General features: G+C 39.5%; 1 protein-coding gene across 4 annotated transcripts in view; it reads left to right on the top strand.

The window, feature by feature from the left end:
* Window positions 1-8,732, top strand: part of HTR7 (5-hydroxytryptamine receptor 7) — an 88,422-nt gene extending 79,690 nt beyond the window's left edge. For 2 of the 4 annotated variants that reach the window (XM_061162162.1, XM_061162164.1), the window contains exon 3: window positions 7,049-8,732. In XM_061162162.1, coding sequence (XP_061018145.1) covers window positions 7,049-7,091 — 43 coding nt within the window. In that variant the 3' untranslated portion in view covers window positions 7,092-8,732. Of the gene's footprint in view, window positions 1-832; window positions 1,169-7,048 lie in introns of those variants that run through there. The other 2 variants (XR_009696106.1, XM_061162163.1) reach the window with 2 other exon arrangements.
* Window positions 8,733-15,508: the final 6,776 nt, after the last annotated feature.

The following is a 15,508-nucleotide window of genomic DNA, read 5'->3' as shown; positions in this document are numbered from 1 at the left end:
AAGAAGTAGTCTGAGGCAGTAGGGAGTGGTTAGTGTGGGGAAATGCCAGGGTGGAGCGAAGTCTTGATAGATACAGAGTTTTCAGAAAGCGCTACCCAGCTTTAGGAGTTGGGAACTGATAGAGAGGTGTTGAGTTTGTCTAGGAGGCAAGTAGTGACTTTTCAAGACGCAATTACAATAGAACGTTGGAATCTGAAAAAGGACTGCCAAGAGCCAATGGTGATAAGGAAATATAACACACATGTGGATTAATTTGGTTTCGTGAAGAAGGAGACAACATAGCAAAGTCATCAGGTCCAGTGAAGATTTTGTTTTAAATTTGAGGTAGAGGAGACATTTTCATATTTGAAAACTGAGGGGAAATAAACTAGATTGAGGAAATAGAAGGTGCTGGTTAGAGAACAGATCAGTGTTGAATGTGAGACAAGAGGTGTCCCTCTTCACTGAACCTTGTTCTTTGGAATTGGCCAGAGAACCTTGGGCCACTGTAGCTGAGAAGGACCTTCCCAGTCATCGTGTCCAGCCCCTTCCTTTGACAGAAGACATAATTGGGTCATGGAGAGTGAGCTATCATGCAGTGATTACCGGTACCTCTGGGTCTAGATCCCACATCATGTGAATCTTACCTCCAGATGCTGTCCATATAGTAGACTGCTTTTATGTGTAATCACGGTGGCCAAGGAGACCTCTGTGCTCTCAGCTATCTCAGGGGAATAGGGTCCCAAAGTGCCCTCATGGGTTATGGTAGATTCCAGGGCTCCCAACTAGGATACACCCCAAACGACTCGGAAAAACCTCAAGGAACTCAGCTTGTTCTCTAACTCATCACCAGGATGAAGGAGGCAGAAACATTTCCCTAATATGGATAAGGGAAACCAAAGATCATCATTTCCTGTCCTAGGAACTCAAAGTTGTAAGACTACAGATATGCTAATTCTTGAGCTGTGAAATAGCTTCACAGGTATTTATTTTTACTTTTATTCTATACCCTGTTTTGTACATAAGAGCTTGTTCATAATAAAAAATTAGATTTTTTTTTTTTTGAAAGAATACAAGGACTTCCCTGGTGGTCCAGTGGTTAAGACTCTGAACTTCCGTTGGAGGGGACACAGATTTGATTCCTGGTTGGGGAAATTCCCCATGTTGCATCAAAAAATAAATAAAATTTCATTATAAAAGAATACAGTCTTTTGGTTTCAGAATATATGCAATGAGTGACCTGTATTACCAAGGATCTTTCCAGGTTTATAAGATTCTTATTGAATCAATCACTAGCGTTTATCCACCAGGACCAGGTTCTAAATTCCTTCAGGGAAAGAACCATGTCTTAGCCAAATTTCTGTTTGTAGAATCTAGTACAGTGCCTGACACATAACAGATAATCAAAGTAATAATTTCTAACAGTTATTGAATACCTACCAGATGCTGTCATGGTGTTTATCATTCTACCTGTAAACTAGTTGCTTCTGGCACCCCCAGTTTTCAGAAGAATAACAGGCTTGGGACATAAATTAACAACCTAAGATTACATAGTCCCGAGTGGTAGATGTGGTATGAATCAGCCCAATGCATGGGCTCTTAACTATTGTGTAACACTACTTGTCAGACGACTTCAGTCTATAGTAGCAATGAGCTTGTGGATGTTTTGAGCTGGGGATTTTAACCATCAGTTCACTAAGAAGGTGTTTAGAAAAACCCATTAATAGGAGTAAGTTAAGATTATTAGACTTACTGCAGTTTAAGAGGACACCTCCTTGACAGAGGCTTGGTCATTTCTCTGGTGAGGAAATAAACAAAGGTTATTGATAGAGTTTTGGAGCTTGGGCTGGGTAGTGTTAGGGCAGAGAGGTGAGGACTGGGCAGAGTTTATGATGTGATAGCTTTGGATGGGTGGGTACAGCTGAGTGAGGACCTTGAAGCCAGTTTTAATGAGCAAATTGTCAGTCTTGAGGAGTAAGCTAGTTCAGTTGGTGTGCAGTCTTATCTTTTAGAAGCAACTATTTCCTGTAACAAGTGCTGGGTTCTTTTGCCTGGCTTCAGAGTTGTTCAGCACAGGAGCAGGAAAGTGTGTTGGTTTCAGCTCCCAGGAGTAACATGCTGAAAGATGTGTTTGAAGAGAGTCTCTCTGGTAACAGTGAGAAGGGCAGATAAAATAAAAGACTGATGGCAGGGGGTCCAGTTAAGCAGCCAGTGTAGAAACTAGGAAAGAACCACTGAGGTGCTGAACTAGAAAACACCACTGTGTTAGTTTTCCTTCCACACAGTCAAAGAACTCGAGGATAATTTTATCAGTTACTTTAGCTAATAATTCACACATAATTCAGATAATTCAAAAAATGCTAATTCTTCAAACATCACACAAACAGATTTTCCAGTTTAAAATAATAGTTACCCACATTTATTGATGATTCACTCTCAGATATTCTTCTAAGCACTCCATGTGAATTATGTCATTTAATTCTTAAAACCTTATGGGCGGTTGGTTTCCTTTATCTTCGTTCTGTTGGGGAGGTCAGATAATTTTTCAAAGTCTTACTTGGGGAGCTGAATTTGAGTGCAGGACATCTGTTTTCAAATGCATTTTAATCTTCCATGCTGCTATGACTTTTATAAAAGTATTTATATCAGCTAACATAACATCAAAAGATATTTGCCTCTGCATCTTTAGCTAGTGTGGAGTCTTAGGTCTTAGTTTTTCTGTTAATCTAAGACAAGGATCAGCAAACTTTCACTGTGAAGGGCCAGATGGTGAATAGTTTGTTTTTCTAGCCATATGGTCTCCACTGAAAATACTTGTTTCCGTCTTTGTAGTGAGCAACAAGTCCTAGACACAAGTAACCAATGAATATGGTGGTATACAAATAAAACTTTATTTACAAAAACAGGTGGCAATCTGGATTTGGCCTACAAGTCATAGTTTGCTCTCCCCTGGTCTCAGAAAATGATTGTGTCCTCATTAAATCTCTTTCTGTTTAAATTTTTAATTATTGATTTTATTTAGAATTATGGAATGTTAAAATCATTTGGGATGATGGACCTAAGTATTCATTAACTCTGGGAAATTTCTAATTAGTTGGAAGAGCTGCTATTTAAAAAATTCTATGGCAAGCAGTTTTCTTTTCAGTTCTAATGTGGGAGGACTCATTTTTAAATTCTTGTTTATAACTGTGTCAGGCATTGAGGAGGATACAGAAAACATACGATGTCTTTCTTGCCATAGTGTGTGCATTTCTATCACACAGACTAGATGTAAACACACACACAAGCTCATTTACTCTTTTTGTGTTGAGAACCCAAGGAAAGTTGGAGACAGGAAAAGCTATAGGATTCAAAGAAGAGGAAAATAACTCCGTGATTTCCTTACCTCTGACCAGGGAATACTTCCTGAAGGATATGGGCTCAAATATGACTATCAGGGTCAAAGCATTTATGACTACAGGAGACTAGAGATGGCATTCCTCCTGAAGGGGACATTTCCCATAGAGGTGTTGATGTGAGAATTTATGCAAGGGACAGGTTGACTGAAGCTAAGCATTGTTGTAGGGGAGATTTAGAGACCATAATGGAAAGATCAAATAAAGTAAATTATGAAGGATCTTCCATTCCAGTCCCAGAAATTTTAGGGATTTTAAGTGTAGGCAAATGGTTCTCAATCAGGGTTAATTTGCACTCCAGGGATATTTGAAAAAGTCTGAAGATGTTTTTGGTTGCCTCAGCTAGGGAAGGGGAAGACCTCCTAGCATTTAGTGGGTAGAGACTGAGGATACTGCTAAACATCCTGTCTTACTCAGGCAGCCCCCACAGCAAAGAGTTACCCAGCCCAAAATGTCCATAATGCCAAGGTTGAGAAATCCTCCTGTGGGCAGAAGGAAGCCATTGACCAAATCCCTGCAAGTAAGGAAAACGGAGTCACCAAAACCATGAGACTGATTTGGTGGTATCAAGTGGAATGAATTAGAAGATAGACGCTGGAATTAAGGCATCTCTTCATTGGCTTGTTTCCTCCAGAAACATTTGAGAGCCTGTTATGTACAAGGCCTGGCACCAGGCATGGCAGTGATAGAAGGACAAGTGAGTGACAGTCCTTGCCTCTGGAAGCTCACAGATCCAGTGGGCCAGGGTGGCTGTAGACATGGTGGGAGTGGTGGCTCGTAAATGACTAGCAACCAGTACTCCCCCTATGGTCCATGCTCTGCACAGCTGCATTCAAGTAAACACCAGCTGGATAACCCAAATCAATCCTAACTCTACTGGAGTCTCTGGAATAATGATCTGGCATCCAGTCCATAGCTCACAGCAAATCTTACAAGCCTTGTTCCCCCTCCCTGACTTTCTGGCACACACATTTCTTGGCCAACCTAGAGACTCTGGGCTGCTTCTTCCAATCTCTCCAGCCTCCTCTCCCCCTACCCCCCACCCCCTGGCTGCTTAGGTTCTAGTCTCTTTTACTTTTGCCCCAACTCCATCTTCTTGGCTTTATTTTTTCCTCCTATATAATAGTTTTCCTCCTTTCCTGTATAAACAATCTACTCAACTGTGTATTGCTACTTCCAAATATTTCCCCATTTTTTGATCAGCATAACGAGAGGCTCAGGAGTCTGGCAGGCACTAGGGAGTCTTCCTTGGCTAGGGAGTAAATAGAGGGAAAAGGCTATAAATACTTCATTGTAATTATAATACACTACCCTAAATTACAGTCTTTGTCACCTTTTCACAAGTATTCAAATACTGATAATATAAAACCAAATGTGATAATGTAATAGAAGCAGAACATTTTTTTTTAATTTGATAACTTTATTTATGGATTTGCTTTGAATCGCCAAAATGCTAAATGGCTTTTAAGTGTCACATTTGGATGACTTTTGTTCTTCAACACCATTACTGTGAACAATATTGAACAGCAATTTCTAAAATACTTCCGTGTAAAAAAATTTCATGATATTGTTTTCAAGTAGCTCTGCCTTCCCTTCTCCCTTCTTCCTAGCAAAGAGACTCTTACAGTCCCTGTCCATTGCAGTTATAGTGGAGTCACCTTGAGTTCTTGTCCTGAATGCTGCTCCATGGTGAGTACTGAAGCTTAGGAGTTCAGAGTGAATCTGCCTTTTCTTTATGGGCAAGGAATCACTTAGGAGTGATTTTAATCACTTAGGAGTGATTAAAAAAAAATAAGATGAAATGGGTCCTGTTGAAAATTGGGAAGAAACATCATGGCTCTTGAAACCCTGGATGTCTGTGGTAGGATGCTGTCTTAAAGACAAAGCCAAACAAAAAGTTGGTTGTTTCATTAATTTTATTTCCTCGGAGTAGTATTTTCCTCATCATTAACTAGCTGGAATTCAACTCTTTATTTTTATTAAATGATCAATTAGTACTAATAATAGCTTGTTCACTTCCTGCTTTGTATTTGCCTACATTTTAACTTTGCAGCATCTCTTTAAAGTAAGAAAGACAGGCAATTGACCTCACTTGCTTCTTTCTAATATTTTTGTTTGTTTTCTTAGTAGACAGTAAATACACACAGCCCAAGATAAAATCAAGCAGTATAAACATGTCTACAAGAAAAATAAGCCTCAAGGCGATGTCTTAGGAAGAAAATATCCATGATGGAAATCATGAAGGAGATGATCTTTGGGGGTGGGTCTTGAATAAAGAGTAGGATTAAGGGATGGCAGGGGTGGAGGTGGGTTGGGGGCTACTCCAAGAAGAGGGGATAGTATGGACAGAGCGACTTAGAAATGGACAGAGACACAATAAGACCCTTGGCTGTGTCTTCAGTAGGACCTGGAAGCTGGGTAGATTGGGGTTGACTTGGAGGGCATGTGGGCAAAGTGGGCAGGGACAGAAATGAAGGTTTTTGAGCTGGAGTGAGAAAAGATCTGCTATATAAATAGGAGTTCACAATAGGAGAAGGGAAATGGGTAGGAGACCAATGTAAGAGTGATGAGGCCTGCCCGAGGAAGGCGGCCATTCAGACTAGGAAAGAGACCAAGGGTGTCTGGACGTTTGGAAACTGACTAACAGGTAGGTTGTGAGGAAAGCGGAGCTTCAGAGATGGTGCTAGAGCTTGGTGGGATTCAGGAAAGCTCATGAGCCACTGTGAGCCTCAGAGGAACTGCGGTCTCCTCTGTGGGGAGAAGAGGCAGAGGCCCTGGGACAAGAATAAGTGTGGAGCCCCAGTGGGGACACAGCCTTTTCTCAGTGCATTTTCCTAGCTACCCAGCAGCCTGGAGCCGTGGGTCAAAGCCAGAGCGTGGTGCTTCCCCTGAGGCACCACGGTGGGCGTAATGAACAAATCAAGAGTTGGTGTCTTATGGAGAAACTGATCCTGTCACCAGGGAGACTCACTCATCAAGTCTTGACAGCCACATGAGGAGGCGCTTTCAATGGGATGGGGAGGCAGAGGCCCCGAACCCTCTTAGATCCAGCTCGCAAGCACACACACAGATGTAGTTTGGTAAGTTGAGATGTCCTGTGAAGGTACTGAATTAGAGGAGTTTATCTGGAGGGATTTGGCTCTACACTAAGGAGAAAGGGACTTTTCTTCAGCTGTTGGCCAAGACTTCTCCTGACTCATGCCATTTCTGTGAATCTGGGAGGAAGGAAGCTAGGAAGGAGGGGCTTCTCGGCCTCTGCACACAAGGTTTACTGTAATGCACCCTTCTAAGTTTGAAGGGGAGGACACTTCCCATTGTAGTCATCATCATTCTTTTTGGGCACAACAAATGCCGTAGTATTTTGAAAGGATTATTGAGAATAGAGCCATTTGGGGCTGTATTATAAACGTGAACTTCTAAATGGGTTATCTGGAGCTGGTTTGCAAATATATTAAGGCCTCTGCAACTTGTAGATGTTACGAAACGTATGACAAGAGTCATAGCACTTTTTCTTCCCCCTTAGATGCTCATATCCCCTTAGAAACCACAAATAATTCAAATTATTAAATGTTGTGAGAATTAAATCCACCCACCACAAAACAAGAACTCACAATTACAGTTCTGCTAAATCATTTTCTTGCGTCCTCTTTCTCTCTCTCTCTCTCTCTCTGTAGACAAAACTCTGACTACTGTAGAAAAAAAAGTCATGATTCATGATCAAAAGCAGAATAATGGAGATGAAATAAACAAGGCAAGACAGAGGTGGAAACAGAATGCAATCATTTGCCGAGACTTCGGAATGGAATGCGGCGTCTGTCCTTTCTTGGGATGGCTAAGACATGACCAGCAAAGTATATCCACTGTTCTGAGTATATCGTGAGAGGGATGGTGACCTCTCCTTGTGTTCTGTGGATTCGTGCTATTGTGTGCACGTGGAAATGGCCTGATCGGCTCAGCTGTAAGCGCACACACAGAACTGAGTTCCAGAAAGAACACAGTTTCTGGTGCTTTGCTTCTGTTCAAGTCTGTGCAAATGAAGAAGTTCCCATGCATACTTCCCATGCTTTTGAGTCGAGGCCTTGTGGTGAATATTCAGGAATCATTCATGAGACAGATGTATTTTGCTGTGGGACAGAGGGTGTTTTCCTCAGCCCACTGTGGTAAGCCTAGTGATGAATACATTGCATGTCCACATTAGAAAACAGAACCCTGTCATCAGCTACTACAAATGATCTCCCAGAGCAGTGTCTGTTCAAAGCTTCTGTCAAACAGTTTGGCTTTTTTGCAGGGTCCCTCTGACGTCCCCACCAGCCTCCTTTCTTTGTTAACTCGCTTCTCGTTCTGGAGTAACTCAGGAACAGAGCTCAGGATGGAGAGAATCTTAAAAGCTGAATAAAGTTTTTTTTTTTTTTTTTTTTTAATCATGCTCAATCTTCTCCTGGGGGCTCCTGAGAGGGGAGGGGCATTCCTCCTGTGAGGAGTTTTCCCTGGATGGAGAGCGAGGGCTGCTTCCCTGCCCTGGACATGAACATGACGGTTGGCACAGAACTTGTGACTGTCCTTTACACCTGGGTGCTGTGGGCCCGCGGGCTGGCTCCTAACTGTGAGGTTTGGGGGAGGAAGGATGGTAATAATGGGGTTTCCATGCAAGGCTGTGATGCTTTTGGAGATGGAGCATCCTTGTGCTAATTCTCATTGAGCAGCGTTGTATGTGTGCCCCAGAGGTCACCTGGGGCAGTGTTGGGAAGCCTCTGGAGTACCATTCTGTTCCTTCTAGAGGGTTGGTATTTGTGTTCTCTGTATCTGAAATCACATGTGTGCCTGGTCAATTCTGTTCTTCTCCCCTGTCCCTCCCCAAAGTGATAGATATTCAGGGCAGGTCAGGACATGGAAAAGTTCCCTTTGTACTTGGCATTTTTTTTTTTTTAAATGGTTCTATGTAATATGTATGAGTTAGGGAGACAGAAAGTAGATCAGAGAAGAGTAACTCTAAGGGGACAAAATGAAGGCAAACCTTCATTTGACAAGAGAGAATGGAAAGAGAATATTATTTTCCTGCAATATGTGTAGCTGTTTTCTCACAGGATAATGTGGAATTCCAGCGTGGATGGCAGATTTCTTCCAACTTTCACTGACTTTGCTTCTTACCACACCTGAGGAAGGGTCTGCCTCTCTGAAAGGGGAGGTGGGCACTGTTCTTTCTGATAAAGCTTGTACCAATTCCTGAACTGTGGGTTTGCTGAAGTAACTGTATATACTTATATCCATAATTTAAATGATTCATTCTGGTCAGGTAAATATTGTTAAATTTGAAAATGTTTTATTACATTACATCAAATAAAGTTTATTTGTAGCTGTAATAAAGCAACTTAAATAATGACTTTTAATTGATGGTCTGATGTTACAAATGTCACTCTACATAGAATAACAGAATGGCAAACTTTATGTATTTGCTGCAATCCTAACAGGTAGCTAAGATAGTTCTGTAATTAATTGCATCCATTTTGTAACTTCTTAAAAATAGTGACCGTTCATTCCTTGATTTGATTAATAAGCATTTGTTAGGCTCCTGCTGCATTCAGCATTGTGGACACTGAGGGAACCAGGATGGGTAAAGCAAGTCCTTACTTTTGAGGAATTTACATCAGAAGGCAGACTTTTCTCAGCTTGTCACCATGTAGTATAGTAAGCACAAGAGAGATTTGTAAGGAGTGACATGTTTCTTTGCTGTAGTTTAAGGCAGGGCCTTATGGTTAATTGGATTGATTCAGGTTTTCATATGTGTTTAATTTTTTTAATTAGGACCTTAGTTATTAAAATTGGTTCTTTATCCTGCCTGACTTGAACACCTTGGCCCTTGAACTCTCTGCCTCATTCTGGTTACAGTGGCTGGTCACTGGATACTGTACATTCCTTGCCTAGCAGCCAAAGGAAAAGAAAATGTAGAAACTGGGAGAGAATGAGAAAAAATGTCAAACAATTTATACTATTTCACCTATGATGTAATTTGTACCAAAGGTACAGCTTTTAACTAAGAATTGGGAAAATCACTTAAAAATTTTATATGTATTTTTGGACTATTCAGCAATGGTGACTATTATAACTAATCTCTCTCTGACTCTAGGATATTAGTTATTTTCTGGTAAGACCAAATATTGGGAATTGACACTTGTGAAGTGGCGTACTTGTAAGAGGTAACTTAGTGACTGTTGCCTTAGTGTTTAATTTTATTTTGTAAATATTAAACAGGAGGCACTCATAGAACCTAGGTTTTCTGGAAACTGTTTCATAAATTCTTAAAGCATTTACCATGGTGTCATGTGCCTGAGATGCCTGTAAATGTTTTTGATGATCGTATTTTCATGTAATTTTATTAGATTCATCGATTATAGGCATTACCTCAACAAGACAAAGAGAAAATTCAGGCAGTTTTTCAAATAATTTATGCTATTGTAGTAATAATAGGTTTTCCTGGTGGCTCAGTGTTAAAGAATCTGCCAACCAATGTAACAGATGCAAGTTCAATCTCTGCGGGAGACTCAGGTTTGATATCTTGTTGGGAACATCCTCTGGAAAAGGAAATGGCAACCCACTCTGGTATTCTTGCCTGGAGAATTTCATGGACAGAGAACCCTGGCGGGCTACAGACCATGGGGTCGCAAAAGAGTCTGACATGACTTAGCGACTAAACAACAGTAACAACAAATATAATAAATAATGTCTGAGGCATCTGGGGATGATGAGAATTTTCCTTTTAGCATTTCAATTGTCCTGTGAGTTCTCAATTCAATGGATAGAAATGTTTACAAATCTATTGAATTTTTTAAACAGTCCATGCTCCTCCCTGAGTATCTTTACAAATGCTTTTCTCCTCTGCCTGGAATTTCCTGTTCTCAGTTATTGATTTTATGTATGTTTTCTCATTGTTTAGTAATTCTTCAAGGGCATGAACTGTGTCTTTTTTTTTTTAACCAATATTCCTAGCACCAAGCCCCATGCTTGGAACTTATATAGAAGGTAAAAAATGTTTCTTTTTTAAATTGAAGTATAGTTGATTTATAATTTTATGTTAGTTTCATGTTTACAATAATGTGATTCAGTTATATATTTATTTTTTCAACTTATTTTCATTATAACTTATTATAAGATATTAAATATCATGTGTTAATTTTATATCCTGCAACTTTACTATATTCATTGATTAGCTCTAGTAATTTTCTGGTAGAGTCTTTAGGGTTTTCTATGTAGAGGATCATGTCATCCGCAAACAGTGAGAGTTTCACTTCTTCTTTTCCTATCTGGATTCCTTTTACTTCTTTTTCTGCTCTGATTGCTGTGGTCAAAACTTCCAACACTATGTTGAATAGTAGTGGTGAGAGTTGGCACCCTTGTCTTGTTCCTGATTTTAGGGGAAATGCTTTCAATTTTTCACCATTGAGGATAATGTTTGCTGTGGGTTTGTCATATATAGCTTTTATTATGTTGAGGTATGTTCCTTGTATTCCTGCTTTCTGGAGAGTTTTTATCATAAATGGATGTTGAATTTTGTCAAAGGCTTTTTCTGCATCTATTGAGATATGGTTTTTATCATATGGTTTTTATCTTTCAATTTGTTAATGAGGTGTATTACATTGCTTGATTTGCGGATATTAAAGAATCCTTGCATTCCTGGGATAAAGAATATCATTCCTTATAATATACAATAAATCATTGTTGCTTATTTATCTTATATATAGTGGTATTTATCTGTTTATCTCATACTCCTCTAATTTATTCATCTCCCCCATCCCTTTCCCTTTTGATAACCATAAGTTTCTTTTCTATGTCTGAGTCTGTTTGTTTTATAAATGGACTCATTTGTAATATTTCTTAGATTACACATGTAAGTGATATCATATAAAATTTGTCTTTCTTTGATTTATTTCACTTGGTATGATATTCTCTCAGTTCACCCAGATTACTGCAAATTCTTTTTATGGCTGAGTGGTAATGTAGTGTGTATGTATTAGGTTGGTACAAAAGTAATTGCAGTTTCAGACCATGAATTTTAAATGATTATAACTAGGCTCAGGTACCTCTTTATTAATCAAAACAGGAAACATTACAATCAATACGTTTTTGCTGATGAGAAGTAAGTTTGTTTTTCATGTAATGTAAGAATCCATGCTTCGGGATTTAATGAACTCTTGCAAAGCATTTTCTGCCTCCTGCTGGTTGTGGACGCACTTTCCCTGCAAACAGTGGTGAGATGCTTGAAGGAGTTGTAGTCGGTTGGTGAGAGGTCAGGTGAGTATGGCGGATGAGGCAAAACTTTCTAGCCCAGTTCGTTCAATTTTTGAGGCATTGGTTGTGTGACGTGCAATTGGGCATTGTTGTGGAGAAGAATTGAGCCCTTTCTGTTGACCAATGCTGGCTGCAGGTGTTGCAGTTTTCGGTGCATCTCATTGATTTGCTGAGATACTTCTCAGATGAAATGGTTTTGCTGGGATTCAGAAAGCTGTAGTGGATCAGACCAGCAGCAGACAACCAAACAGTGACCATGACCTATTTTTTGGTGCAAGTTTGGTTTTGGGAAGTACTTTGGAGCTTCTTCTCAGTCTCACCACTGAGCTGGTCATGGCTAGTTGTCATATAAATTCGACTTTTTGTTGCATGTCACGATCCCATTGAGAAATGGTTCATTGTTATTGCATAGAATAAAAGATGGCACTTTAAAACAACAAGTTTTTTTATTTCCTGTCATCTCACGAGGCACCCACTTAATCGAACTTTGTCACCTTTCCAATTTGCTTCAAATGCTGAATGACCGTAGAGTGGTCAATTGTTGAGTTCTTTGGCAACTTCTCGTGTAGTTGTAAGAGGATCAGCTTTGATGATTGCTCTCTATTGGTCTTTGTCAGCTTCTGCTGGCTGACCACTATGCTCCACATCTTCAAGGCTCTTTTCTCCCTTTACAAAACTTCTTAAACTACTACTGCACTCTCATTCATTAGTAGTTCCTGGGCCAAATGCATTGTTGATGCTGCAAGTTGTCTCTGCTGTTTTATTACCCGTTTTGAACTGAAATTAAAAAATCACTCAAATTTTCTTTTGTCTATATCATTTCTATAGTTTAAGACAAATATAAAATGAACAGCAAGTAATTAGTCATTAGCAAAAAAACATAAAGTGAGAAATGCTCACTAAAATAATGTATAACATAATGACATTTATTTAAGAATGTATTCCAGTATCAAACAGCAAAGTTCAACAATGTAAAACCAGCTACTTTTGCACCAAGCTAGTGTGTGTATGTGTGTGTGTTTGTGTATCCAATCTTTGTCCATTCATCTGTTGATGGATGCAAGTTCCATGCTTTGGCTATTATAAACAGCACTGCAATGAACACTGGGTGCATGTATCCTTATTGCTGGGTCATATAGTAGATATTTTTAAAGTTCTTTAAGGAATCTCCATACTGTTCTCCACAGAGGTTGTACCAATTTACATTCCCACCAACGGTGGAGGAATTCCCTTTTATCTATACTCTCTATGGCATTTGTTATTTGTACACTTTTTGATGATGGCCATTCTGACTGGTGTGAGGTGATATTTCATTGTGGTTTTGATTTGCATTTCTCTAATAATTAGCAATGTTTCACATCTTTTCTGGGTTTTCCTGGTGGCTTAGGTGGTAAAGAATCTGCCTGCAATGCAAGAGACTTGGGTTTGATCCCTAGGTTGGAAAGATTCCTTAGAGAAAGGAATGGCTACCCACTCCAAAATTCTTGCCTGGGAAATTCCATGGACAGAGGAGCCTGAAGGACTACAGTTGATGGGGTTGCAAAGAGCCAGACATGGCTGAGTGACTAACATATCCACACACACAGCATCTTTTCATGTGCTTTTATGTCATGGTCATCTGCATATCTTTTTTGGAGAAATGTCTGTTTATGTTTGTTGCCCATTTTTTGATTGGGTTGTTTATTTTAAATTAAATTGTGTAAGTTGTTAGTATGTTTTGGAAATTAACCCCTTGTCAGTTTGCATCATTTGCAAATATTTTTTCCCATTCTGTAGGTTTTTTTTTTTTCTTTTTGTTGATGGTTTCCTTTGCTTTGCAAAAGGTTTTAAGTGTGATTAGGTCCCATTTGTCTACTTTTGTTTTTATTTATTTTGCCTTGGGAGACTAATCTAAGAAAATATTGCATTGATTTATGTACAAGAAGGTTTTCCCTATGTTCTCTTTTAGGAGCTTTATGGTGTCATGTATTGTGTATGGTGTTACAGTGTATTCTAACTTTATTGATTTGTACATGCAGCTGTCCAGCTTTCCCAAACTGCTTGCTGAAAAGACAATCTTTTCTCCATTGTATATTCTTGCCTCCTTTGTCTAAGATTAATTGGCCATAGCTATATGGATTTCTTTGTGCGTGTATGCTCAGTCATTCAGTCGTGTCTGACTGTGACCCCATGGACTGTCGCCAGCCAGGCTCCTCTGTCTATGGAATTTTCCAGGCAAGAAAATTCCACTGGAGGGGGTTGCGATTCCTCCTCTAGGGGATCTTCCTGACTCAGGGATCCAACTGGTGTCTTGCATTTCCTGCATTGGCAGGTAGATTCTTTACCATAGCACCACCTACAAAGCCCATGGGTTTCTTTATGGGCTCTCTGTTCTGTTCCATTGATCTCTATGTTTTTAGTGCCAGTACCATTTTTTTTTTTTTTTTTTGGCTGTGCAGGGTCTTCATTGCTATGTGGGCTTTTCTCTAGTTTCAGTGAATAGGGGTTTCTCTCTACTTGTGGTGCATAAGCTTCTAATTGTGGTGGCTTCTTTTGTTGTGAAGCACAGGCTGTAGGACACATAGGCTTCAGTAGTTTCGGCATGTGGACTCAGTAGTTGCCACTCACGGATTGTAGAGCCCAGGCTCAATAGTTGTGGTACATGGGCTTAGTTGCTCTGTGGCATGTGGAATCCTCGCAGATCAGAGACTGAACCTGTGTTTTATGCATTGGCAGGCAGATTCTTTACCACTGAGCCACCAGGGAAGCCCCAATACCACACTGTTTTGATTACTGTAATTTTGTAGGATTGTCTGAAGTCTGGGAGGGTTATGCCTCTAGCTTCCCTCCATCCCCCCACAGAATGCTTTGGCAATTCTGAGTCTTTGTGATTCTGAATAAATTTTAGGATTATTTGTTCTAGTTTTGTGAAAAGTGTCTTGGGTGACTTGATAGGGATCACATTAGAGTGACAGATTGCTTTGCATAGTATGGTCATTTTAACAATATGAATTTTTCCAATTCAAGAGAATGGGATATCTTCCCATTTCTTTGAATCATCTTCAATTTCCTTTATCAGTGTTTCCTTTTCAATGGAAGAACTTACACTTAATCCTTCTCAAACTATTTCAAAAGATTGAAGTGGAGGAAACACTTCCACAGTCATTCTAAAAGCTACCATCACCCTGATACCAAAACCAGACAGACAATACAAAAAAAAAAAAAAATTACAGGCCAATAGGTTTGGTGAATTTAGATGTAAAAATCCTCAACAAAATTTTAGCAAACTGAATCCAACAATACAGAAAAAGGATAGTACACCATAATCAAGTTGGATTCATTCCAGGGGTTGCAAGAATGGTTCAGCCTACACAAATGAATCAATGTGATGCATCCCATTAACAAAAAACAAGACAGAACCACATGATCATCTCAATAGATATGCAAAAAACATTTGATAAAAATTTAACATCTATTCATGACAAATACTCTCACCAAAGTGGGTATAGAGGGAACACATCTCAACATAATAAAAGCTATTAATGATAAACTCACAAGCAATGTAATACTCAACAGTGAAAAGCTGAAAGCCTTCCTGCTAAAACCTGGAGCAAAATAAGGATGCCCAGTCTTACCACTTCTATTCACTGTAGTACTGGAAGTCCTAGTGACAGTAATCAGACAATAAAAAGAAAAGGTATCCAAATTGGAAGGGAAGAGGTAAAATTGTCATTGTGTGCAGATGCTAAGATAATCTATACAGAAAACACTAAAGACTCCAGACAAAAACCGTGAGAAATAATAAGTGAATTCAGCAAGGTAGCGGGATAGAAGAATAATATAGAGAAATCTGTTGCATTTCTTTTATATAC

This window comes from Dama dama, chromosome 15 (genome assembly GCF_033118175.1).
Source record: "Dama dama isolate Ldn47 chromosome 15, ASM3311817v1, whole genome shotgun sequence".
Classification (NCBI taxonomy): Eukaryota; Metazoa; Chordata; class Mammalia; order Artiodactyla; family Cervidae; genus Dama; species Dama dama.
Note: the sequence above shows the minus strand (reverse complement) of the source record. Positions and strands in the feature narration are given on the sequence as shown.